The sequence below is a fragment of the Nipponia nippon genome, unplaced genomic scaffold (genome assembly GCF_047370975.1).
Source record: "Nipponia nippon isolate SJK-2023a ecotype South Korea unplaced genomic scaffold, ASM4737097v1 scaffold_23, whole genome shotgun sequence".
Taxonomy (NCBI): Eukaryota; Metazoa; Chordata; class Aves; order Pelecaniformes; family Threskiornithidae; genus Nipponia; species Nipponia nippon.
In genome coordinates this window covers 393,858-420,937 of record NW_028262340.1, presented here as the reverse complement: position 1 = coordinate 420,937, position 27,080 = coordinate 393,858, and the positions used below count along the sequence as shown (strand labels likewise).

At 40.7% G+C, this 27,080-nt stretch overlaps 1 protein-coding gene across 5 annotated transcripts; it reads left to right on the top strand.

Moving 5' to 3' along the window:
* The first annotated feature begins 297 nt into the window (after positions 1-297).
* On the top strand, positions 298-26,742 carry HNRNPR (heterogeneous nuclear ribonucleoprotein R). Of its 5 annotated transcripts, none has more exons than XM_087761272.1 (11): positions 298-561; positions 6,981-7,146; positions 9,457-9,575; positions 9,997-10,104; positions 10,799-10,912; positions 18,017-18,193; positions 20,749-20,884; positions 21,988-22,193; positions 22,885-23,034; positions 25,148-25,269; positions 25,460-26,742. In XM_087761272.1, the coding sequence occupies exons 1-11, from the start codon at positions 487-489 to the stop codon at positions 26,070-26,072; spliced, it is 1,986 nt and encodes a 661-aa protein (XP_087617398.1). In that variant the 5' UTR covers positions 298-486; the 3' UTR covers positions 26,073-26,742. The 5 variants fall into 5 exon arrangements, with proteins under 5 accessions (XP_087617398.1, XP_087617397.1, XP_087617396.1 ...); XM_087761271.1 differs by having other exon boundaries at positions 6,978-7,146; XM_087761270.1 differs by having other exon boundaries at positions 6,960-7,146.
* The last annotated feature ends 338 nt before the right edge of the window (positions 26,743-27,080 follow it).

Genomic DNA, 27,080 nt, shown 5'->3' with positions numbered 1-27,080 from the left:
GCTCGACCCTGCCGCCGGGCACGGCCCCGGAGGCCGCGGGCCCGGCTCCGAGCGCGGCCCGCAGCCGGGAGCCTCCGCCGGCCTCGCTCCCCTCAGGCGGAGGCGCCGCCGCCGGCCCCGCCCGCCCGCAGGGGCGGTGCCCGCCCTCGCGCCGCGCAGGAGAGGAGAGGAGAGGAGAGGAGGGGCGGGGCAGGGGCGGCCCCGCGCGCTCCCCGCGCTCCCTTTGTTCGGAGGCCACGGGCGGCGCTGCCCCTTTAAATCCCCCCAGCGCCGGCCCTACCGGCGCGCCGGGTTGAAGGCGCCGCGCCATTGGCTGCAGCGGCCCCCGCTCATTGGCCTCCGGCAGGACGGGCGCGTCCCGCCTCCCGCGTCTCATAGGCGCCGCCGGCCGCTTGTCTGGAGCGTGAGCTCCTGAGTGGGTGAGGCAGCGGTCCCTGGAAACAGTTCCGGGAAACCCCGCGTGTTGCCGGGGTCGCGCCGCCGTCCATGAGGAGAAGGAGGAGCGCGCGCCATTTGCCGTCGCTGCTTGGGCCCGAGCTGCGCCGCGCAGGCCCCGCTCCGGTGAGTCCCCGGGGGGCGCCGGGGGCGCCGGGGGGCCGCCTCGCGCGGAGGGGGGGGGCGCTCCGCGGCCGGGCGCGAGGGCTCCCGCGTCGGCCCCCGCGGCGGGGCGGGCGGCCGCGGGCTGCGGCCCGGCGCTAGCGGAGGCGGCCCCGGGGCGCTCGCGCCGCGTAGGAGAGCGGGGCGGGGGCGTCGCCGGGTGCCGGCCGCGGCCCGTCCGTGTGCGCGTGTCCCCCCCCCCGGGGCGGGCGGGCCGGCCGGCCGTGCGCGGGAGCTGGCGGCGGGGAGCGGCCCGGGGGCGGGCCCTGCGGCCTGGCGGGGGGAGGGCGGCCCGGCCCGGCGCGGGCGCTGCATGGGGAGGGCGGCGCGGCCGCGGGCGGAGGCTGCCCCCGCTCCGCCCGGCCGTGCGGATTAGGCTTGCATGCGGCGGGCGGCCGGGACGCGCTCTTCTCGCCGTGCCGCTGCCGCGCCGGGAGCCGGCTCCCTTCCCGATCCCCTCCCGGCGCCGCGGAGCGGTACGGCTGCAGCGGCTCGGGCGCCCCGGTACCGCGCCGCCGGCTGCCCGGGGGGGCCGGGGGAGGCTTTCGGCAGCACGCGCAGCGCTGCGGCGGCGCTGGCTGCCGTCCCGCGGGGCGGGCGGCGCGGTGGGGCCGGCTGCGGGGGGGAGGAGGGCCCCGCACCTGCTCGCAGCTCCCCGGTTCGCGCTTGGTGCTTCGGTCGGGGGTGACGCTTGTCAGGAGCCCCGAGCAGAAAGTCTCCAGAATTCTGTTGCTAAGACGCTGCTTTCCTTAAACGGTCTCTTACCACAGGCCTGTACTAAATCTTTAAAAGTTTTGCTTAAATCCATTGTTATTGCTATTATTATTTTTAAAGGAGGCTCTGGTTACTGGGTCTTAGCGGCCTTGTTACCTGTCAGTTTTTGAACGTACTTCAGCTATGCTGGACTCCTCTTTTTAAAAAGTTGTTTGGATTCCCCTTCCCCTGTATACTGCACTAAAGGATCCTGCTAGCGGTGATGTGGTTGTGCTGTGAAGGGTGTTCATGCTCATGAAACTGTTTTTCTCCCCCCCCCCCCCCCCCTTTGAGATTACACTTTGTATAACACTGAATTTTTTACACGTCTTCTAAAAGTAAAGGTTATCCAACCAGAATTCTGCATCTTGCAGTGTAACTTTTTTTTTTTAATCTATGCAAACTGATGTTTGCAAACTAGCAGAGTCTGCTGGATAATTTTGTATCCTAGAAACTGTATTTCCCATGAGTCCTTAATATCCTTACCTCTCAGTTTTTCTGTCTAGATGTGAGCACTGTTGGAATAATATTTGAGCCTCCCGCTAACATTCAACTTAACTAGTTTTCTCAAAAAAAGCAATACTTCCTGCTTTTTAGGCAAAGATCTGAAAAATTCCTTGAGGTTAAATCTGTCAGAACAAAGCTCATTTCTGTTGAAGTGTTGCTTTGAACCAGAGTGCCAGGAAGGTTGTTCTGTACAACCCAAACAACCCGATGAGCTAGGAATGGCCAACCCCAGTTAGAAACGAGCATGTACAGACTTTATAGTTCGGGTTAGCAGAATGTAGTAGCTGCTGATGCAGTCAGTGCTGTATTTTAATGGCCCTGATGTGCACCTTGCTAACCAGTTGTGGTAAAGTCATCTCCCGATGATCCTTGTGTAGGCACTGAAGCATAGTTTCTGTACGGGCTGTGCTAGTCTCTTGCTTAGCATCATGATGGAGCTTCTCAGATTTTTTCATTCCGTGGGGTTATGGAGTGGGAAAGGCTGAGAACTCTGTGCTGAGGGGGTGAGGGTGCGAACTGCACTTTGCCATAAAGATAGCCTGCCACTGAAATGCGGGTATGGAAACCTGGCCAACGCGTAGAGGTCTTCAGGATGTGATAACTTTGAAACAAGTCTTCTTGTAATTCATGCTAGTAAACACCTAGTATGTCATAATTAAGCTATTAAAATGTACTTTCTGTGATTTAATAAGCTATGGTACAAAACAAATGGCTATAATGCCTTCATGTAAAAAATAAAGGGATGTGCCAGTGATGTTTGTGAACAAGTGAGGCTTTAATAGAGCCCCGGTTCAGTCTTTTAATGTGAGTTCTTATCTTCCCCTCACTCATGTGTTTCTTATCTTCCTGTTTTGACAAGAACCTTCTTGAAGTGTAAGGATAACCATAGGGACTACACTTGTTTTCTTGTGGTTCATTTAAAAATAAATAAAAACAAACACCCCCCCCCCCAAAAAAAAAACAACTTCCCCTCAATGCTATTTTTAACGTGGTATGACTTCAACACTTGACACAGTGAATACATTGGATAGAAGGAATAGTAACATAAGCAAGGTGAATGACTTTGGTGCGGAGTTTTTATGTATGAATTAGTTAGGCTTTCTGTGCACCTGAGCTAAACAAGTTTAGTTCCTCCATGAAATCAAAAGTTACGTAGCAGAAGGCTGAAAACAGGATTGATGTATAATGACTATGAAGTTGGTTATGGTAGTTTGAGATACTGTCCCTTTGCCAGACATTGCCATTCCTGCTCATTTAAGCTGTTACTAAGCATGTTTTGAGTTAACTAGGCTGTGAATTTATAATTAATTGGATGGAGTTATACTTAGACAGTCTGTGGGTGGCAACCTCTGTTAGAGGCATGATATAAAATCCAGGGAATAGTAACATCATGGCTGTTGAACCAGTGATTGTCGGATTGAGGCTGAGATCAAGTTTCTGTTTTCAAGATGCCATATGCTATCAGGCTCAGGTGTGTGTTAATTTTTTTCCCTAGGAAAACTACTATTTGAGCCATTGGAGTTATTAAACATGAAAAAGAAGGGTTTCTGGGTAATTTAAAAGAACCTGTAGTTTTAACCTCCTATTTGTCATATGAGTAGAGCTTAAAAAAGGGACTTGTCACTTTGCAAATTAATCTTTTGAGATGCAGGAATTCTAGGTGAAAGATAGTGGATGGCTAAAACCATGTTTTATGGTATGAAGTATTCGTGGTCTTCAGAAAAACATTGTTGGCAACAACAGTGTGAAGTTTGAAACAAGACAATCCTCCCTTCCCCGTACGCACGGTCCTGAGGTGGCGAAGCTAGGTGACCTCTCAGGCACCAGTGGAAATCCTCCTTGCCTACGCAAAGTTGCCCCCAATGTGTATTTATTACCGCTGCTCATTTGGTAAGCACGTTTTTGTGTACACTGGTTTGAATTCATCCATTTCTGCATGTTTTAAAAACAAATACATATCCCACACGTACTAATATACATAATACTCTACTTATAATCCACACTTAAAATCTTTTCGATTCAACCAGTCTCCCTCTTGAGTTACTTCATGCAGATGAAAAACTCTTGAGCACGTGCGGGCGCTCTCCTGTGCGGCCTGGCCTGTCACAGCTGTCTGATGGACACACTGCGCACGCAAACATCGATATTACTCCTCTTTTTCTTTAATATGCTTTTAATATTTTTTTAGAGGAGAACAAAAATGTTAATAAAATCATTGTGTGTTTTCCTTACAGATAAAATTCAGTTAAAAATATTTTTCTTGATAGGTACATCTAGCTGATGCTATCTAGAGGGAGAGCTAAGAGATCTTTTTCAGCTGTTACTCTCACCCACGTATCTCTGCTGAACTCGGAGCGCAGATTCAGTATTGCAAGAGATGAATTTTGCTTGTTGGTGACCAATGAGGAAGAAAAGTCAGTCTGATCTCTGATTTCAGGCCAAGCCAGCAGGGAATCTATTACTATAACTGTGAGAAGAAATACATTTCTTCTGGATGCTGTTGGGACCTGAATATTTTGGCAGCTATGTCACTTCAAATTTTTCCAGAGTGCATTTCTTTAAGAAAGTCTTTTAAATTAAGTTTATGTGACAGGAAATAGCTAAAGTTTGAACACCCAAACTGAACTTTTCTGGCCGGTGATCATGTGCTGCATTTGACTTAAGTTCTTTACGAGGATACTAATTCTTCAGCGGCCATAAACCATGCAGCTAGTGAATTATGATGTTGAGACAATTTACGTTGTCTAAAAGCCTACTCAGAAAAGCATTTGATCAGTTGTGGTGCTGTGTAGTAATCTGATACTTAGGGGTTAGATATTGCTCCACACACTGGTGTATGTTTGTGGTGAAGGTAGATATCTTTTCATGACGTTAGGCTGCAAATCTTGCCTGTCAGAAGCTGGAGTTACTGAACTGCAGGTGAGGTGTTTCTACCTGGACACAGAGTAGCTGTCAACCGTTGGTTCAGTTGTAGGCAACTGTTAGAACAGGGCTAAACTTTTGGGTATGTGACACTTGAAAGCTAATCTGGGTTCACAAAAAATAATGTCTGGGAGCATCACCATAAGCCATTGAAGTTTAGGAAGTACTTGTAATTGATTCAAATAACTTTTATGTGTTGGCTTAGCCTCACAGTTCTTGGTGGGATTTTTTTTGCGTACAGAGAAGACAATATATGTGTAAGTAACTGGTTTTATAAGGCAGTAAAAAGGTGAAAACAAACCAAAAAAACCCTCCGTGTATCTTTTTTGTCTATCGTCCTATGCATTTTTGAGAAGAGGGATTTAGAATGATACTGTACCCAAAGCGTTTTCAGTTGAACTACACCCCATCTGCCCTGCACTGTTTCAAATTTGAGATATCGCAGAGGCTATCTAGCAAGCAGACATGTAGCTGATATTTGTTTTCCATGATTTTTGTAACCTATAGAAACTTCGTGTTCGGTTAGTGTTTTGAGAACTCAGTTAAAACTTGTAATGATAGGTAAGCATTATTGTAGTCTTCAGGTAGCATTTTTTTTTCTTCTGTAATTAGGCTATAGTCACGGTTGCTTTTAAGTGAACTGAATTGGTAAGAAAGCAATTTCTTTTCGTCCAGTAGCAGAATGTGTGTGCATATATATGTGCTACGTAGCTATGAAAACTTCTCTCTTTTCCTTGCTAATTGCATAAAGAAGTGGCATCTGACAGAGAAACAATGTGAGGCTGTATTACCTAACTCTAAAATTGCCCTTCAAGTCAAGACAGCTTTAGTAAAATCATTACTTTTCTGTCTGAAGAAAAATGATTTTTTTTTTTTTTTCCTTGCTCAAGCTTGCAAATCTTCATAGGATATCTTCCAAAAAGTTTGTGAGCTGTAGTCTAGAAGGGATGGGTACACAAGTGACTGTTAGAGGTGTGGTTATGTTTGGAGACTCGTTTTGCAGCATAGTAAATAGCTTGAGGCTTCAGCGTTTTTTTTTTTTTTTAAAAAAAAAAAAAAAAGTGTTCTTGAATCATCTTCATACCTGTATTCCAGTACTTAATTGCATTGCTCTGACCATGCTGCATATGTCTATCTGGTTATCATTTCACTGCTGATCATCGACTTCTTCCCTATCTTTTAAAGCCCGAGGCTCATTTAATTTCTGAACTGAACAGCTGATCATCCTAATGTTCTCTGCTGGGTAGTTGAATTGTCTCTTGTCAGCCTTTTTATTTGAGAGTGCTAAATATCAGCTGGCTGGCTAATTGAGAAATTGAAACTGGTTTTAATGAATTGGGCAAAGCCCACTGGAATTGTCTGAGAAGATAGTTGTGCATTTTTCAGTGCACATATTTGGAATCAGTTTGTTAATTCTGAAAGCAAGTCTTTTTTTATGTATTAATATAAGAACTGAAGATGCTGCAGTCATGGCTTCCTTTTAAACCGATAAGTTATATGTTATAAAAAAAGTAGCTGTGATTTGTAGAGCTCCTATTTGAGTACAACTGAAGGCATGGAAAGAGTTCAGTTGCAGCTTCAAATTGTAACGTGCATTAGAGTGCAAATTTTCCTCTTTCTATCCTTACTGCGTTCTGACAGTGTCGTGAGAAAGTGTTTGGCTAGTCTTACGCAGCATGTTGGGTTTGAAGGAAGACATGGCAACAAGCCAAGAAAGTGAAAATTAGCAAACAAGTATTGACATTTTTATACATTAAGCTACCCTGCAGGGTTATATGTTCACTAAATTTTAAACAATTGTTTTAAAAATAGAGGAATGGGAAATGAAAATAGCACTAGCTCTTCTGATTCTTCGTTGAAGGATGTTATTATCGTATCCCAGTACATTCTAGCTGCTATGGTAACCAGTTAACTTACTGACAATCAGCAGATAAAGTTTAGACATCGTTATGTACATGAAGTACATTTTAAAAAAAAAAAAAAGAAATTATGTAAATTCTTCCATGTACATTTTCCACAGTATTAAGGGTTGTACTTTCTTTTGAAACTTAGATCAGCTGCATCCAAAAAGTATTAAATAAAACTTTTGATACAGGTCATTTGCAGCATGTATACAAATTAGTTTAGATAAATCATGCATTGTCCTACAAACTAGTTATTTCTGGCTTATTGTAATATAGCTCCTGAATTTTTTCCAGCAGCATAATAAAATGGCTAATCAGGTGAATGGTAATGCGGTACAGTTAAAAGAAGAGGAAGAACCAATGGATACTTCCAGTGTAACTCACACAGAGCACTACAAGACACTGATAGAGGCAGGCCTCCCACAGAAGGTGGCAGAGAGACTTGATGAAATATTTCAGACAGGTATAATATGCATTTCTTGTTTCTGACTGGTTATGAAAGTGAGGGCATACCATTTTCAAATTTTTATAGATTAAGGTTTAAAAATTCATTGTTTTTGATCTGTGTAGCTCTGAATGTTTTGCTACTTTGACTTCCCTAAAGGCAAATTGGGTTTGACATTGACTAATTACTTGACACATCCTTAGTGTTGTATGTGATATCGTAGTTGCTTTAGGGCACAGAGCACTAGTTTCTTAGACGTCAAATAAAGATGTATGTTTGAGCATACTAAACTGTACATTTTTTTTTTTTTTTCCTTCAATCCGAATCATCATTTTGCTTTTACTTTTCTACTGTCAACTCCTCACAGTGGTTCTTAAACACTCAAAGGCTGGATAGGTGACTTAGTGAGGGAAGCAACCAGCTTGTCTTGCCTGGGACTACATTTGAATTGAGTCTGCCTGTGGATTTTTTGTTCTCTCCCGTTCTGAGTGGACAGTTTAATCCATGTTGGTTATTACACCGAAATGTTCAGTTTGACACTAACTGCTTTTCAACAAAGTCAAGGACTAAGCTATCTAGCAAATCGAGTAATACCTTGCTGGTAGCAAGTGGTCTTTGCAACTGCTAGAGAGGTTTCTTTATATACAAAGGGTTTTTCTATTTTGTTTTTGTAACCCCCTTATTATTTTGTCCTGTAGACAGAGGCTTTCTTTTCCTCTTTAGAGTGTGTTCTGTGAACAGATTTACAAGAAGCAGTAGAAATGCTCTATGTGCTGATCTTGAATGCCTTGGTGGCAAGATGACAGTTTTTGTTGAAGAGTCAAAATTCCACTGATCAAGTGAAGGCAGTTCAAAACCAACACCTTACCAACCTTCAGTATGATACTCTAGCTCACGTGGATGATGTCTTTTGGAGGTCATTCACAGTGAGCTTTCATCAAGCCTTTACCAGCTCTTATTGGCTTTAGACATGCACTTTCTACCTGTGGGTCACGATGATGTGCACTTGATGGTTTGAGAGAAGGTGTAAATGCCTGGGCAGAGGAACTTGTGGGGCTCTAACACGTGCTGCAGTTAGGTTGTGTTGTGAGGAGTTCTCAAGGGATTTAAAAGCTTTTCAGCCCAGAACATGACTACCTAGTATAATTCCACTGCATGAGTAACCTGAAAACATTCATTCACACTTCCTTAATGCCACTGAAGATGTTTGCATTGTGCAGGGGTTTGTCAGTGAAGCAAACTACTTTTGACACCCGAGCTAAATTGGAGGTTGAACTTCGGGATTTTTAATCTGCTGAGGTCTTATATGAAAGATACAGGTGCCTTCCAATATGCAGGATCACTTCTGAAATGTAGTCCTTGGGCTTGGCACTACTGTGCATTTTTGAAATCAAGTAGCAGTTAAATAATCTGTGTATTTTGGAGATCAAGCTGTTGCAAAGTGTGTGGAGTTCTTGGTATCTGTGCTAAATTTCGCTGTGTAGTTCAAGAAGCGCAAATCTTAGTCTGTACTTCTCACGCTCCACAGCTTACGCAAGTGCGTTGCAAAAGGAAAGAAGTAACCTGTAAAGATCCTTAAACAGAAAAAGTGCTTCAGAACTGGTCCAATGTTTCTTGGGGGAGTCTGTACCTGTAAAATTAACATTAGCCTTTTCGGGTACATAGCAGGGCTCAAAATAATAGATTTTTTTAATTCTGGCTCTTGAACTGCATAAAGCAACAAAATGAGTTAAAAAAATATTTTAGATCTATAGGAAGTCCACTGATTTTTTTGCTTTTTGAAGTTGGAGGAAAGAGTGAACAAACCATTCTACTTCCTAATATTTTGTGGGGTAGAGCTTCATAAGTATTTAATCGTCAATTAGGTAGCTCCTTTTTCACGTACAATAGGACATCTGTAATGTTCACATGTCAGCTTACTCTAGAACAGCTCCATTCAAGAGAAGGAAGTGTGAAAGCTAAAACGAAAGACAAACAAAGAAAATCCAAATTATTAGAAGTGAGCCAGAGTTCACTGTTTCAAATCCTGGTGTGTAATACTGCTTTTATGCAGCAGATTGGATTCCTGAATGTTAGGAAACTGTTACACATGGGGTATAATCTTGCACTGCATGTCAGTTAGTGCTTAGGTATATACATTTTAATTTAACTTTTTTCATTGTTGTACTCATGTTCTTTCATATACTTGTGTAGGAAAATGTAATTATATTAAATGTATAATTCTGTTGCTATGGAACATAACTTTTTGACTTTAAAAGCAAACTGCATAGTTCTTAGTTTGTATGAAGTTCAATAGAAATCTGTAACTTCTTTATCTTTAACTTTTAGGGTTGGTAGCTTATGTCGATCTTGATGAAAGAGCAATTGATGCTCTTAGGGAATTTAATGAAGAAGGAGCCCTCTCTGTATTACAGCAGTTTAAAGAAAGTGACCTGTCGCATGTACAGGTAAGGTGAGAGCTCCAGGAGTGTGAGCACATAAGTATAAATAGTGTTCTGGCACTATTGGCAGGAGAGTTGTAACTTGGAAATTCATTGATGTTGCTGTATTCTGACATTTCAAACCCAAATCACAAGCCTGTTAAAAATTGCCTTAAATGTGTAGGTATTTGAGTGCAAAGCAAAAGCTCCCAGATAATAAAAATGAGCGTGATATTGAGAAAATAAGGTAAAAATACTACCCGAATCTGATGATTTTTTTTCAGTCAATTGTTCAATTAATTGTTATATTTTTCTAAAGGATTCTTTTGACATTTTGTTTATTGCATTGGCTTGATGTAGTGACCTCGTGGTATGGAGTGTAAGATTCGGTGGATGCCCAGGGCTTTTCATACGCACAATTGAATTATTTTGTAAATTGTATCTACAGAACAAAAGTGCATTTTTATGTGGAGTTATGAAGACCTACAGGCAAAGAGAGAAACAAGGCAGCAAAGTACAGGAATCAACGAAGGGACCAGATGAAGCAAAGATTAAGGTAACATTTAGAAAACACGGATTGTTCTGTACTACCTGATTTGCAGACTGAAGTAATTTTGGATGTACTTAAAAAGCATTAATACTACCTGGATAAGTATATTCACATTCCGCTTTAAAGAAATGCATGCATGCTAGAGATTCAGAAGAAGAGAGTGCTTGTTTGAAATGCGGATCTTCCTGATTACACAACTGCCAAAATGCGTGAACTTCATGTTATGTAAGGTCTATGAAAACATTGATACCTATTTAAGAATTGTCTTAGTTGTCCTTTTAAAGCTTTTATGCACTCATAAAATTACTTTGGGACTGATTGGACATTTCAACAAGGCCTTAGTATATTAAGAAACTCTTCTGTTGTGCAAAAACCGAAGTACAGAGTGAAAAGAATTGCCTGGTCGTCTGGAGCTCTTGGAGCACTACATATAAAATTAAAAATAAGGGAAAAGGAAAACGAGTTCTTTCCAGTGGCCTTGTAGTATAAAGCAAATGTTGCCGTTTGTGGTGGTGGTTTTTTAAACCCCCAAAATAACAGGGGTTTTTGTAGGTTCTGTCTGTCCATATATACCTTGTTATCAAATGTGGCAAGGAGCAGATAAGGAAATGCTTATCTTAAGATGCTTTTTTTAATTCTTTGTATTTTAACCCACTATCTTCCCCCCCATAACTAATGTGACAATTTTTTTTTTTTCCAGGCTTTGCTAGAGAGGACTGGTTACACTTTGGATGTAACTACAGGACAGAGGAAATATGGGGGCCCTCCTCCAGATACCGTATATTCTGGTGTTCAGCCTGGCATTGGAACAGAGGTTAGTATATACAGACTAATCTGTTGTTTTGTATGTTTGTGCAAACTGATAAATAAGAAATACCTGAAAATAAACTATACTACAAGTGAAAGTTTAAAGTATTGTAGAGGAAAGCATTCTTCTATGTTTGTGTGTCTTAATCAGTCTTTCCTACTCCTCAGTATTCTGCAAGAGACAGGATAATAGGTTGATGGGGGAAAAGCAGGTGGAATATACTAGGAAAGGCTATATAAAAATTTCTTAAAATTTAAAATAGATCATTAAATTGTCAGGCTTCATGGTCCACCCTAAAGCTTATGGTCCATCGCTTAAAAAGCGGCCAATGTAGGTATTAGCTGTACAGATACGTAAAAGCGTGCCTCAAAGGTGTTTGACTCTGTTTACAACATAAATGGAATTTAAGCGACAGCAGCAAGGTTTGTTTCATGCAATGTGCTGAAAGCGAAAAAGACTTGGGTGTCGTATAGAGATACTCACACAGAAAGTTTTGAAGAGGACAACTGAGATTAGTAATAATTAAGGAATTGTTGACTTGCTTTTGTTTCAGTCTATATGAAAACATCCTTGCACGGACTGATAGTGAAACTACCACACTGAAAGAGTCCGTGCAGCTTGTTTCCCTTTGTAAATTCTTGTATTTCTGCATTCAGAAAGGTGGCTTAGAAGTTGTTCACCAACCCAGTGGTGTTGCCAGGGTGATTATGCGATGGTATAAGGTGTTATTGCACCATGCCTCCTTGACACGAGGAAACATTTCTTTACAGAGAGGGTGGTCGAACCCTAGAACAGGCTTCCTAGAGAGGTGGTCAATGCCGCAGCCTGTCAGCGGTTAAGAAGCATTTGGGCAATGCCTTTAATCATACGGTTGGTCAGCCGTGTAGTGGTTGGGCAGTTGGACTAGGTGATCCCTTTCAACTGAACTAGTCTAGTCCATTCATGACTGAAAATACTTGACTGATCTTCAGCATTTTGTGCCGTCAGTGATGGTTAGCCTCTTTTTGAAGTCACAGGAAAGCTGTAAAGTTGGCTGTGCTTAATACTATTAAGAGTATGTTTTTATACTTAAGTTTCCTGAAGCTTGGTAGAATGGGTAACTTGTGGAAACTCCCTCAAGATAAGAACAGAAATGCTTCTCCCATGAATCAGCATTAGAGGCTGTAGCAAAACCCAGCCAGCTAGTTACAGAAACCATACCTCTACCAAATGAATTTATTGCTGGCATTTTGTAGGATTTAAAGACTGCTTTAGACACTCTGCTTGGTTTGACTGGCTGAGATGCTGAGCCCCTTGCTGAAACTGGGGTGTGCTTAAATTTAGTTCTTAGCTCTTGCTGTGGAGCTCTGAGGCATAGCAATCAACAACTTCAACATGGTCTTGTGATTTGGTAGACTGGGCAGAGCATGTTTGAACACAAGTGACTGGAGATTATCGTGGCACTTTTTTTCCCCAGAACGAGGTGACTGGTGTTTGTTTTGTTCTTAAGCTTTTGAGAACCACTTCTCTTTTGTCCTCAAGAGTTCTGGTTATATAGTAGTGTAAATGCCTCTCTTCTAATACTGTGGGTAAAGATATGAAAAAACACAAGATGTGTCCCTTTGGATTGTGGCACTGAGTCTTTTGTGTTTGAAACTTACTTAAAAAAATACTGAGCTTTCATAGCTTGTGCCAGCTCAGATATGTTGATGCCAGAACTGTCACTGATGTCAGTAATAGCAAGCTTCTGGTTTTCAAGGATACGCAAGTACTGTTGCTGATTTCAAGAAGATACATACTAGGCAGACTTTTTTCTCCCCAAGACGTATCAGATCTTTCTGCTGTAATTATTTGTACACCAACTAATTTGTCTTTTTAAAATGTAAAGTGGAATTCATTACGCATTAACTGTAGCTTTAACTCTCTTTCAGTATGTACTTGAACATTGTGTAGCAAAACTAAAGTATTCATAAATAGTCTTACGGATGTTCAGCATGTTGAACATTGCCAAATTGTCACAGGGAACATTTTGCTGAAAGGATGATGTGGGTGAAGCTGTCCAATGTATTTTTCAAGTGGGTGGGCTTTAAGAGCAGCTGCACCTTCTTGGAATGTGGTTCTGTAATAAAGACAAAGTAGTTACAGCTGTGCGGAAGCTTGGAGGAGAAAATAATTGCAATAGGATTTGATATTAAACTTGAGTATTCCTTTTATTTAAGGACTTGGTGCTCCAAGTAAAGCATTTTGCTCATAGTGAGGTCACATGCTGTTGATACTTGGAGATGTTTATGGGAGTGTTCACTGGATGAGAATGGAGGCAATTATTTGGGTGTTTCTTTTTCTCCTTACGCTGGCTTTGTCACTGGCATTTGCAAACATTGATAACTGCTTACCCTCAAGGGGCTTGTACAGTGCTCCTTCGTTTTGCTTAAAATTTCTAAGATCTTTTTGCTCTGCTTTTTCCTGCCTCCTGTTACACCAGCTGTTCTTCTTAAGGATGATTGGAAGGGTTTTAAAGATTTCTGCCCCCCTCCCCAAAGGACAAAGCCTAGTCAGTAAGCACACCAGGAAATTCAAGGTCATGGTTGAACCTGTGCATCTTGCTAGCAAGCTGTGAGCAAACTTCAGCTTGGTTCCGAAAATGCTCGAGCTTTATTTCCTTACTTACCTATTCTGCAAAGTTTTGGTCCCTAGCAGGTTGTTTTGTAGTTTATTCTAAACACTTTGAATACTCTCAGTCACGCTGTTGTTACTAGTCTTTGATACAGGAGTTCTTTTGGAGATTCTTCTATAAACCACCAGACTAGATTTAAGAACATGGTCAACTTCTTGAACGTCTTTCAGTTTATAGATTATTTTTGCATCCATTGAGATGCTGAAGCTTTTGTGTATACCATCAGGAAGATACTTAGAAGCATCACAGTAAGGATGATTTCTAAAGGGAGTATCCATATTCCATGAAGAAAAATAAATTCCTTGGGGGGGGGGAAATAATTAGAATGGGTCCTTGAACTGAAAGATAGTAACTGATGATTTGCATAGCTTATCAAGCTCTGCTTAGGCATGCTTGCTCTATGCTAATTGTAGCTTATCATTTTACTAAAGTGTTTATGCAAGCAATGCTGAAAAAAATTTTTTTTGTATTCTTAAATTCCTTTTTTTTTTTTTTTTTACAGAAAAGTACTTTAAGTTGTCTTATTGTGGTTTAAAATAAACCAGTTTTTCAGCAACATTGGAGGACGCAGACACTAGTAACTTCTACATAGAAACTTCAGTAACTTTTGAAATTAAGTGCAGACAATCAAGGAAATAAAATCTTATAAATATTTCATTAAATTCAGTCACAGCAAGGAGGAGCTTGTTTAAGTGTATAAGGAACAAAAGGAATTTTAGTCATAAGCCAGTACTAGTGGGGATGATGAAGCTTTCATACAGACAAGACAAGCATCCAGTGTTTCAGTTGGATAATGCTGGGTGGTAAATTCAACATCGTATCTGCAGCGTCTGCATTTGTGGGTGATACCTGATGACGTTGAGCTGTATTTGCTGAACAGGTTAAAATACAGATTTTTTTCACTCCTGATCTTCAGCCTGCTGACTGAGAAGCTTTTAGTCGTTAAATTCAGGAGAACTGAAGGGCCATCAAAAAAATTATTTTTTTTCTTTAGAAGAGGACGGGAAAAAAAATATCTGACATTCATATGGCCTGTCCAGACTAATGTTACATGAAAGATTAAGGAGGTGGCTGATGTGGTACTTGGATTTCCATCCTTCACCTTTTGGTGTAACTGAATATAGCACCATTTAAGACATGATGTGAAGAACAGGAGGCTTCATTGGTAACTGTAAAATACCAGAGCTTTACCCCACTATAATAGGGATGGGGGAAAGCATTTTTCAAAATTAGGACAGTGCAGTTAGCATGAAAAGAGTAATTAAGTTCAGTCTCTACTCATTGCTGGATTGCTTTCAGTTTTATAGAGGGGTCTCCAGATGAAGTAAGTCCTACTCCTAAGGTTTTGAGAGTTTTCCATTTCATTGTTTTTCAGTGATGTGAAATAAAAACTTGAAAATTCTGTAAATAGATTATTTGCCCATAATGTGCTAAGACGATGTGCAAGGTTAGATAACTATGTAACAGCTTAGACTGTATAAAACGGAGGAATTGCTACATGTCCTTTTCAGAGCTGAAATTTATTGGGTAAGTATATGATAAACATCTTTGAATGTCGTTATCAAAATGCAAAATTACTTTTGGTATTGCATTTGCTCCTTTGTGGGTGGATGGTCAGAATTTGTAACAAGAAGTCAGAGAAGGGTTGTGAGGCTAACTTGCAATCTGGAGAATGTTTCGTTATGTTATTGGAGATGTTGGGGCAATTTCAACTGCTGTTGTCCATAATAAATTGAATGGAGAGAATCGGATACTGTAATAACTCTGAACTTAAGAAGCAATGGTATAATAAACTCAGCAGGAGTTGAACTAGACAAAGCTTGTGCTGGGTTTAGTACACAAATGGAGTGTTGCTTTTGTACTGGAAGAGCTGCGAGGGTTCAAAGGGTTTTGCACTGTGCCAGAATTTTTTTCCACTTCTATTTTTTTTTTTTTTAATGAAGACTGTAGATTTGGATGAAATGAAGCAGTCACGCGGCCTACATTAATTAACACTTAAATCTGGCATTTAGGAAAGATTGACTGCAAAGCACATGAAGAGCACTATTAAAAGGAGAGGGGTTTTGAAGAAGCTCTTGCAGCGCTGCAGCACACTTCTGTTAGCTTGTGACGACAACAGAAGAGGCTCAGTTGTTGAAATAACTGAAGGATGCATGATCTAGCGTGCAGAAGTGGATTGCACCCCTCAATAATGCTCTGTAAAGTTGTTCAGGAAACTGAAATTGAATTTTTTCCTGGTTAAGGCTTTTCATAATTAATCATCTAAAACAGTAATAAGGATGAAGTAAAATGGAATACAGGTCTTTTAGGAAGCAAAACTGGAAAAAGCAAGTCTAATGGTCAGTGATCCCAACAAAGGCCCAGAATTGGTGTAGTTGCAACCTACTTAGACAAGATCTCTTTTGTATTTCACTGGTAATGCCAGTTTCCAGAGGTTTTCCACAGTACTCTTGTTGTGGAACTAAAAAATGAAACGAGACATCTCATACATTCTTTGGTATTTCAGCAATTTTATTCAAACTTATCAACACATCTAAAAAAAAAGTAATTGCAGATGTTTCTTCTGACCCTTGCAAGATGTTCACCTGCTGTTTGTCATGTCTAGTATTGGTCTTGTAGTTCATTAACATGCTAAGTTTACAGGCTCAAAATTCACTTAGATGTGAATTACTCCCACAGAGTTACCTAGTCCTTCCATTATAAATGGAAGTTACTCTAGAATATAGGTCAGTTATGAATGTATTCAAATTAAATCCTTAATTCTGTTTCTTGTACTAGCTCCTAGAGTGTATTACCTGAACTGAACTGTAGTCTTGTGGAATTGTCGGTGTTGTAAAGTTTGTAGAGTGAGATGAAGAGACTGGAAAGAAAGGAGGAAACGGAAGCTTTCAGGATGGTAAATCTTGGGTAAATAGTTGGAAAAGTAGACTTTGTATTTGGATGAGGGTTGTTTTTTTTCTTGTCTTCTGTTCTGGTGTGTCACCTTCAGTTTCTGCTGGAAACAGTGGCATCTGAAACAATTTAATGTGGTCGTCTTACATTTGACTGATTTAAAACAGTTACAGTTTGTGGAGAGTTCAGCTGGCAGTTTCACTGTCTTAGTAGCAAGTTGGAGTTCCTGTCCTGTGCGTTTCCATGATGGCATCAGGTTTTTTTGTCATTAAAAACTGCGCATGGGTTTTGGAATGAAATATTCTAGGTAATGACAACGGAAATACCTATCTGTAGGGATTTCTAAGCTTTCTGGGGAGACGGGGGGGAAAGCCTGTTGGCTCTGCCATTAAGTTTTCACTCAGTATGATAAATCCATTCCTTTTTTTTCCCAATAGCAAATAAATCGTGGTCAGTTGGCATTCACACTGAACTGAGAGAGGCTAAGCAAAGTGAAAGAAGTGTTCTGGAAACTGAATTTCAGGAATATCTGTATAAGATAAAGAAACATCTAAAGGTTCTAGCTTTCCTTGGGAGGAAAATAATATATGTTCCACATTTTTTAAATCCGAGTCATCGCGCTCTCCTCACAGGTTAGTTCGTACCAGTGCTTACATGGGCATTCCGAGTGTCTTTAGGCTTGGAATTATCTGCTAAGCCTTCAGTACCAGATATCACCATGGCAAGGCCTCGCCTAGATGGAAAAGGTTGATGACTCCTAGCTTTTTTTACTACAAAAAGTATTTGAAGTTAAAATAAGTAGAATTTGATCTTAATGGGTGTTTGGAATGTTTTGCTTGTACTGGCAATTCAGAGATTTTGAGAATTCAGAGGAGAGCTGCAGTGATGAAACAATTTGAGGTTGGGGGGGGGGGGGGAAGCTTTTTAGGGAGACCTCAGCTGAAGAGATTAAACTCCTTAACACAACTTTACTGAAGGTTGCTGTCATTGCTCTGAGGAACAAAGACATGAGGACTCCAGATTTTCTCAGAGAAATACTAAAACATTCGGTTGGTGGAAGCTGAAACAAATACAGAGTACAAATAAGATTACAGTATATAGTAGAAGTGGAAAATGTGCATTGGGCAATTTAAGGATTTTTGTAGATTTTTTTTTTGTCTCCGTAGCTCTCTAATGAAGATTGGGCTACAGAATGATTTGAAAATGTTGCAAGAGCAAGGAAGTGCTTGGCCTGCTTTAATAATAGGCTACCCAACTATGTATTCTGTAAGGTCTTTGTTTTTAATTGCCAAAATTATAATCAGGTAAGAACTGTTTACCTCTTCAGTGGTGGAAATTTACTGCCTCTTCAATAGAAATAACAGAACCAGGTTTTCCACATGTAAAGCCTAGTGCTAACAGCGGGAGGTTTAGAAGACTTATTGGACATACAATAATGTTGGCTACAGTGTTTCTGCTGCGATGGTTTATGCTGCTATGTGCTTCCTTTCCCAGGAACTTCCAAGCATTAAAAGTAAGTTTGGATTTCTGAAAAAGCTTTGTTTAAGTGTCCCCTTCCCTTTTAGGTTTTTGTTGGTAAGATTCCCCGAGACTTGTATGAAGATGAATTGGTACCACTCTTTGAGAAAGCTGGTCCAATTTGGGATCTGCGCCTCATGATGGATCCTCTTTCTGGTCAAAACAGAGGTTACGCTTTCATTACCTTTTGTAGTAAAGATGCAGCACAGGAAGCAGTCAAACTGGTGAGTAACTTATTTTCAGATTGGACAAGGTAATGTAAACAGCAAGCATGTTGGTAATCTCTTAGGTAATGAAGTCTTTGAAGTGTTTCATTAAAGCATCCATTGACAGACTCAACATTTTACTTTCTTAAAAATTGCCTCCTGATTTGATTTACTATATACAAATAATGTTCTACTTTTAGGACCGTAGTCTGCTATAGCCTACTGCAGTCTGCTAGAGTACTTGGGTGATTATAGTAAGAGCTTACTTGATTACAACTGGAAAATATGTTCTTTAAATTTCACTGTGTTTTAAGTTTTATCAGCCTTCCTACTAGAAAGAGCTAATTAGGGATGCTTTGCTGCTGCTGCTGTAGAGGAGGTCTCGGACTTGGTGCTCTTTATGGTTCACAGTGGCCTTTAGTTCTTTCCAGTGGCAGTCATGCAGTCAGCTCAGTACATGGAAACCTGACTTGGCCAGCATCTAGATGGGTTGGCAAAGGGTACAGAGCAATCCCCGGAGAGTTAAAAGGAGAGACAGCAGTCCGATTGAGGCGCTGGTTCATCTGGCCTTGCCTCTGCCCAAGAGGAGGAAGTAGAATTGGGCAGATCAGTGCGTATCTCCCAAGGTTTTGGATATGGCTGTGAAATACTGCTTGTACTTTGAACCAAAACAGGCGCGGGGGAGAAAAACCCACCAAAACCTAGAGAAACTTAAGAGTGATTCTGTTGCATTGTAAAGGCTTCCGAAGGAGTTGTTGCCTCTAAATGTTCCAGTGTTTGTTCCCTCAAGTATTTTCATGTATTTAGAAATAGTTGCAGTTGTTATGTTAGGCTCTTCCAGGACTGGGAATTGCATGTCCCTGCTTAGGCTGTTTTTCCTTCTAGAACCTACTTGGATGTTTCCTGCAGGAGATGCACAAAATATGTTTTTGCAATTGATTGCTTCTGGGTTTCAGTGTTTGAAGATGGTGGATATGAGTTACTGTCAGTTACGAAGGAGAAATTGTTTTGAAACTTTCTTCTTTTTTTGACCAAGTTGAAGGTGCTCAGAGTTGTTACTTTAAATTTTTACTGATGGAGGGAGATGAAAGGGAAGATGCTGAAGTGACAGGAGATGTAGCGAGTGATGTGCCACTGATGGAAGACTGGCCTTCATACCCTGGATATTGTGCCACATAAGTGAATTTGTGTGAATACATTCCTTAAGTCCCGTACCTGGATTCCCTTCCCCCTGCCTCCTCCACTCTACCATTATCTGGTAATGGGGCCAGGCTTGTATTTAGGGGAAATATTTTCCACAGACTACTGGGGGAAAGGAGAATGGGGCGGACACATGCTGAATTTTGGAGCTAATTAAACCTTGATAGCAAAGTGAAAGAAAAAAGCAAATAAACTTGAAATTTCGAAGTCTTGGTTTCTCTACGCCAGGTGGGCCTTCTGCTGTGTTTGCAGGTACTAGTGGGAATGGGATTGTTTGTAGGTAAAATGGCTTTGTAAGATAACATATCATTTGAAAAGCAGGGTCAGATTAAGTTTATGGCACTGGAACACAAAGTTTTGTTGTGTTATGAATCACTGTTTTATGTGAAGCAAAATTCTGAAGTGTTTTTGTCTTCCTTAAAGTGCTCTTGTTTGATAGCCTGTGGTACCTTAACATTGTTCTAGTTCTTCTTGACTCTAAAGAAGGTTACTGAAGGTATTGCTCTGTCACATGGCTACGTCTCGGCTAGTAAAAATGGCTGAAAACTTGCTTTTAAAGAGTTGGATGAGATTTTCAGAAGCTGGCTGATGGTCAAACATCCGTCCTCTTGGGGTGTGTTTGAAAAGCTTACCTAAACCAAAGATGTCTATCTTGAATTTTTTTTTTAAAGGTTGAACTCTTGTGCCTTTAAAGACCTATCAGGAGTGTTGGTGTTCAGAGTAATCCAGCTGGGGGTACAAGCGTGAAACAGTGGGCTAAATTTTTTTTAACGGGAAGTTTTAAAACTTAACAGTAAAATGTATAGAGTCCCAGCCTTTAGAAGGTCCAAAAAATCCCTGCGGCAGGGGTGGGGAGATCAAGGTCACACACTGGTTTAGGCTTTTGAGTATCTCACCACAAATACGCTCAGTGTTCAAAAGCTATCAGAGTGAAGTGGGAGAACTCATAGTATCTATAATGCTATGTATTTGCTTATTAGTAACAGCAGCAGTGATTGACGTTGAGTCCCAGCACAGGAAGCAATCGCCAATTGTCTAGAAAGATCTTTCCAGTCTGAGAAAGTAGGTGAATGAATTCACCCCGTGCAATCTGTGTCTGCTATACGTTGTTCCTTGTACATAAGTTTCTTTGTCGCCTTCCATTCAGCAGAACTTCAGAAGTTTCTGTGGAAAACCTAAGCTCGGCAATGTTCGTCCAGGTGAATGCTGACCCAAATACTGCGGTTCTAGTAATTCTCTTGCAATGTGAATTCAATGTGCTACGTATAAAAATAGTAGATCATGAAGAAAATCAGAAGCTGATTTTATGATTTTGGGATCTTTTTATCCATGTTATTGCAGATAAGCAAATGAATGGCTTTTTATTTTTTCAGTGTGACAACTATGAAATCCGTCCTGGGAAGCACCTTGGAGTATGCATCTCTGTGGCAAACAACAGGTTATTTGTTGGGTCAATTCCAAAGAACAAGACTAAGGAAAACATATTGGAAGAGTTCAGTAAAGTCACAGGTAAGACCTTCTTAACAAGTTTGTCACACTGATCCCAAAATACCATTCAGTCTCTCTGCTTTGAAGGTCTACTTTTGACAGATGCATTCAGCTATCATTTAAACTATTTCCAAGTTGGATTCTAAGTTTGTTTCTGATAGAAATTTCATATATCAAACACATTTTTATGGTGGCGTGTAAAGGGGCTAGTGTCTGTTTTACTGGTTGTTAAATGAACGATGTTGTAGGTTTACAATTTGAGATGGAAACAGCACAAATGAACTCAGGAAAAAAAAGGGAAGGTACTAATTCTGTTACCTGTTCTAGCTTCCTGTTGGAGCCTCTGTATTTGTAACTGGATGTACGTAGATTCTGCTTTCATAACTGAGAAGTTTTTGAGAAGCCTCAAACAAATGTATTGTTGAGGCATGATGGGGAGGAGGAAATACTAAATCAGTTTAGAGGGAGTGTTATTGTAGAAATAGCTAATGACAGATTAATTTCTGTCCCAGTTCTTCAGTGTTGTTCCCCAGTATATGCAACAAGTAGGAAGAAAAGAAGTCAGCTCATCACTGGAAGGATGCTTCTGATTTAAATAAGAGATTGAAGTCTTGATCGCCTGCTCTTGTTCCTGTAGGAGGGTTTTAACCTACTACTTCTTTTTTAGGATTGCTATTTATAAGTACTTCAGGGAAATGGTGAAAACAGAAGGTGACTATTCCTTTAGTTATCTCTCCTCTTTTTGGAGAGATGTGGAAGAAATTCTTTCCAGCTTCCCCTGGAGGTGGGGAGGTGCCACGGATTAATGCTGACTGCTTTTCAAAAATGTAAAAATGGTAAAACAAAATACAGAAAACTTACACTGTGAACTGTTCAGGTTGATACTTTGCAGGGCCTAATTGTGAGGTAAGTTTGTTTTGGAGAATTTCACCTGCTAGGTGACCTCTTTCTGGGTAAATTGGATGGATACCTGGGTTTTTTTGCTTTTCTTGTGCTCCCTCCTCCTTTCAGGTGTTAAATTCAAAGGGTGTGTATTACAAAAAACAAGTGAAGGCATTTTAGAGTGGTCTCTCTTTTTTTTTTTTCTTCCTTTTGAAGCTTAATACTAAAGACCTGTTTTTCAGAGGGTTTGGTGGATGTAATTTTGTATCATCAACCTGATGATAAAAAGAAGAATCGAGGATTCTGCTTCTTGGAATATGAGGATCACAAGTCAGCAGCACAAGCTCGCCGCCGCCTGATGAGTGGGAAAGTAAAAGTCTGGGGAAATGTTGTGACAGTGGAATGGGCTGATCCAGTAGAGGAACCCGATCCAGAAGTCATGGCAAAGGTAAGTAAAAACTGGGTGCTCTTGTGCTTTGGGAGGAATTTCCTTATGCCATAGTGACAAAGATTTGTTCTGGCTGCGCAATGCTAGTTCTCAGGCGTGAAAAGCAGTTAGAGGGCGTTTTCATAGTAAGCCGTGCAAACTGATGTGGTCTGAGCGCTGCAAATCAGTTGCCTGTGTAACACGTTAGGAGCATGCTGTTGTAACTGACTGTTCACATTTAAACTGGTAGTGTACAGGGTTATCCTCCGGGATTGGCACATCAGTCTGTTCATTCTCCGCTTCTGCTGATAATGAATACTAGGTGGGTATTTTGTAAAACTATTTTCCAGAGTGAGAGGAAGGTGAAGTTCAGCGTAGGGAATGATGTGCTCTTTATCCCTGTGTTTTGGGATAACTCTTTGCTGCTCTTGATGTCTATTAGTAAAATTTTACTGGGATTTGTAGCATCCCAGAAGCAGAAAATCAAAGTTGGATATTCTTCTGGTCATGGAAGGGCACTATGGAAGGAAAGAAGCTGTAGAAACTTCATACAGGTAACTACAAGGCTATCTTTTTTTAAACAGGTACAGAATTTACAAGGTTACCCAAAGTTTCTTAATGCAGAGAAGGGAATAACATCTTATTAGTTTGTTAGTTTCCTTTGAGGTTTGACTTTTAAAGGTTACAGCTTTCATTCTCATTTTTTCACCAGGTGAAAGTTTTATTTGTAAGAAACTTGGCCACTACTGTGACAGAAGAAATTCTTGAGAAATCCTTTTCTGAATTTGGAAAGCTGGAAAGAGTAAAGAAGTTGAAGGATTATGCTTTTGTTCACTTTGAGGACAGAGGTGCAGCAGTGAAGGTAGGTTGATTATTCTTTCCTAGCTAAATTGATGTGAGCAGTTTATTTTGTACAAATGGTTTTAAGGAATTTCTTTACAGTAAATATCTAGATAAGATAATTTGTAGAGCCCATTTAATAAGGGTCCCATTGTGAGAATTTTAACACTAATAATTTTGTTCCTATGATTTCAGTAGCTAGGAGGATGTGAAACTTGCAGAGGACAAAACTGTAGCAAGTTAACAAGTAGACTGGAAAAGAGGTATAGACCAATGCAGGAGAGTCTAGAGAAGAGGAAAAAAAAAAAAAAAGACCAACCTAGACAATTTTTCTGAGGAAACACTGACAGAAGGTATCAGTTGTCTCTCAAAGACCCCTATTTAAAGGCTGTGTGTAGTTTTGGAGTGACAAAAGTATTGAATAGAAATTGCAAGGTAAATAAAAAAAAAAAATGCCTTGTGAAGGGGAGAAGAATAACACTAGCAACTCCCTTAATGCATTACCTGTTTTTAACTCCGCATGCTCCCTAGAAGGTTTCTTCTAAATGACTTCTTACCCATTGGAGGTCATTACTGTAAGCTTCAAAGGTGTCTTCCTTTGTATCTAAGAGCAGTTGAGTAGGTCATTATGCTCTGTTGTTTGTCCTTCAGTGGTGTGAATTCCATAGAAATTACTCCATCTGTTTTTTTTTTTTTAAATCCGTAGTTTATGGGGGGGAAGAAGGAGGGGAGGAAGTGTTTTGCACCTGGGAGTCCTGAGCAAGTATATTGTATGTGGTGTGTGTGGCTACACAGACAGTTCAAAGGCTCTTTACTCAACCTTATTAATCATTTTGTAACCATAGGGTTTAGAATGCCCTTGACTTTGGCTTTAGGATGAATGTCACTCATATTTAATGAAGTTGAAGTCAGTTTGGATAGGTTTAGACCACGTCCGAGAGAGGGTAAGAGGTTGTTGACAGAAGGGGTAAGTCAGCAACACCTCCCGACATGTTTTATTGTAGTGTCTTTAAATGCTTGCCAGTCCCTTCCCAGCGGACCTTGCTCCTGAATGCTCTGTTAGGTTTGAGCAACTGAAAACTTGTAGCAGATGAGAAAAGAGAGATCAAATGCAGTACAGCAGATCATCTCTAATGCTCATCTCTGAAACACGCTGGAACACTACCACGCCTGCCCCGTGTGGCTGATTTATGGCCACTAAATTGGTTTATGAAGTTTGTGAGATATTTTTGTGTATAGGAGTGTTGTTTGGTTTTTAATGAAAGCGTTATTATGATATTAATGCGTGGAATGCATGGAGTTGGCTCATTGATTCCAGTGTCCACCTATTTTCATACCTCCTTTGAGATAAATCACCATGATCTCTAATGTTTTGAGGCGTGTAGCTGTACAGACATGTAAAGTGTTTGTTAATGCAAATATTAATACCCAGAAATGTTAACTGCAAAGCAGATAACTCCAGGTAAAGAATTGGGGGGTGTAGTCCTAATTGTACTTTGTGTATGTATATTAAGTTCTCTTTGTGTGCACATTTTATAGTTACAAATTGCACATTACTTTTCTGGAGGATTCTTGCCTCACTTGATGAGATCACCAAGTTTCAGTAATGTTTTTTTTCCTCTTAAATTTATGTGTCCTCAGAAATCCTTGATTTCCTCAGAGGCGCTCCTGCAGCACATTCAGCCAGCTAGGAAGCCCAAATATAAAAATACTCTTTTTCTCTTGTGTGCGTGTGCTCTGCCTGGCTTACACGTACAGTGAGTGTTTGTGTCAGTGTGAGTAGTGAGAACTTCCCTCACTGTATTTCCGAAACATGTCTAGAGGATATAGGAACATGAAAAGTGATGGTGTCATGTCTGATTTTTTTAAAAAATAATGCTCAATGTGTTTTAATCCCATTCTTTTCCCTTATGTTATGAAGAGAATATTTTTTAAAATGGTGTTTCACTGTAACTGGTGAATAAAGTGGGACTTAAACAGAATGTTACATATTATTCGTTCACATAGCACAGAAATGAAGCACATGGCATAGTTCAACCTGGAGTAGCCCAACCATCTGGTTTCTTTCAGTAAATTTTAATTTCCTTTTGAATAGAAACAAATTTTTAGATGCTTCTCTTCTAATCTTTGTACAGGCTATGAATGAAATGAATGGGAAAGAGATAGAAGGGGAAGAAATTGAAATAGTGTTAGCAAAGCCACCGGATAAGAAAAGGAAAGAACGTCAGGCTGCCAGACAGGCCTCCAGAAGTACTGCGTGAGTGTTCTTTCTTGCACTACTGTAATGCTGCAGCGAAGCTCTGCTGTAAAACATGAGCTAGTTTAGAAGAACCTGAATGGCTTTGCTTTTCTCCATGTTGTGTGTTGTTAATCAACAAGGGGAAATTTATACTTTATTTTGGGAGACTTTTGGAGATCAATAATTGCATGTTTCTTTTTCTTAATAGGTATGAAGACTATTATTACTACCCTCCACCTCGCATGCCACCTCCTATTAGAGGCAGAGGCCGTGGAGGGAGAGGTGGATATGGCTATCCCCCAGATTACTATGGCTATGAAGATTATTATGATGATTATTATGGTTATGACTATCATGACTACCGTGGTGGCTATGAAGATCCCTATTACGGCTATGATGATGGCTATGCTATAAGAGGAAGAGGAGGAGGAGGAAGGGGTGGGAGAGGTGCCCCTCCACCACCTAGGGGGCGGGGAGCACCACCACCAAGAGGTAGAGCTGGCTATTCACAGAGGGGGGCACCCATGGGACCGCCAAGAGGAGCCAGGGGTGGGAGAGGGGGTCCGGCACAGCAGCAGAGAGGACGCGGTGCTCGTGGAGCCAGGGGCAACCGTGGGGGCAACGTAGGAGGCAAGAGAAAGGCAGATGGGTACAACCAACCTGATTCCAAGCGCCGTCAGACCAACAACCAGCAGAACTGGGGCTCCCAACCCATCGCTCAACAGCCGCTCCAGCAAGGTGGTGACTATGCCGGTAACTATGGTTACAATAATGACAACCAGGAATTTTATCAGGATACTTATGGGCAACAGTGGAAGTAGACAAGTGAGGAGGGATTGAGAATATTGGAAACATAGAATTGGCTATAGCTCTACATCCTTCAAAACAAAATTGGCTTAATGTTTCATCCTTCAGTAGCGATTGGCTGCCATTTGTATTGGGCTGAAGAATCACTCTATTGTGTATATACTCGAGTCTCTTAGTTTTCTTTTTTCATAAACGCACTTGGACATTACTGGGCTTGCAGAATTCCTGAACTCCGTATGGGGTTTCAATGCTTTTATCATTTTAGGCTTCATTTTAGCAGTTTAAAAGCAGGAATGGCACACTGTTCAATCATGATTTTGCAGAACCTCTGGTTTTGGACAGTTTCTTTTTTTTTTTTTTTTTTTTTGGATTTGGGATAGACTACATAGGAGTATGCTGTACATAAAAGTAAAAGCTAGTGCTTTGTCTTAGTAGTTTTAAGAAATTACAACAAATTAAGTTTTCTTGTATTGAAAATAACATGATTGTATGTTTTGCATTCCTAGAAGTAGGTTAACTGTGTTTTTAAATTGTTATAACTTCACACCTTTTTGAAAATCTGCCCTACAAAATTTGTTTGGCTTAAAACGTCAAAGCCGTGGCAATTTGTTCCTTGATGTGATTGTATTTCCAATTTCTTGTTCATGTAAGATTTCAATAAAACTCAAAAATCTATTCAAAACATTACCTATTTCAAATTCAATTGTGTCCTAAAACATTATTTCATTGGTAATCCTTGCGAAAAACATTGTTTTCAAAGTATAACTGCCTATGTGAGTGATCAAATTCATGCAAAATTTCTTGTGCTTTCCAACATGTAGCACTGTGGACATCAGACTGAAAACTAGGAGAAATTACCGATAGCCCAAAGGGCACTCTTTGTTTAATTGCTGTTCAATAACTTACCAGCATCTAATTTTGAAACTTTTTTTTCTTTTTAAAAGTGTCGAAACGTATCCAAACATTCACGGAAATCTAATTTAAGCATAATCTTCTAACGTAATGTGGAGAAGGAAGCAGAG

Coding starts and splice junctions, on each gene's coding strand:
- HNRNPR (XM_087761270.1), top strand. CDS start 487: ATGAGGAGAAGGAGGAGCGCGCGCCATTTGCCGTCGCTGCTTGGGCCC. Junction 9,576..9,996: donor GTGACCTGTCGCATGTACAG/GTAAGGTGAGAG, acceptor TTGTATCTACAG/AACAAAAGTGCATTTTTATG. Junction 23,035..25,147: donor ACAGAGGTGCAGCAGTGAAG/GTAGGTTGATTA, acceptor ATCTTTGTACAG/GCTATGAATGAAATGAATGG.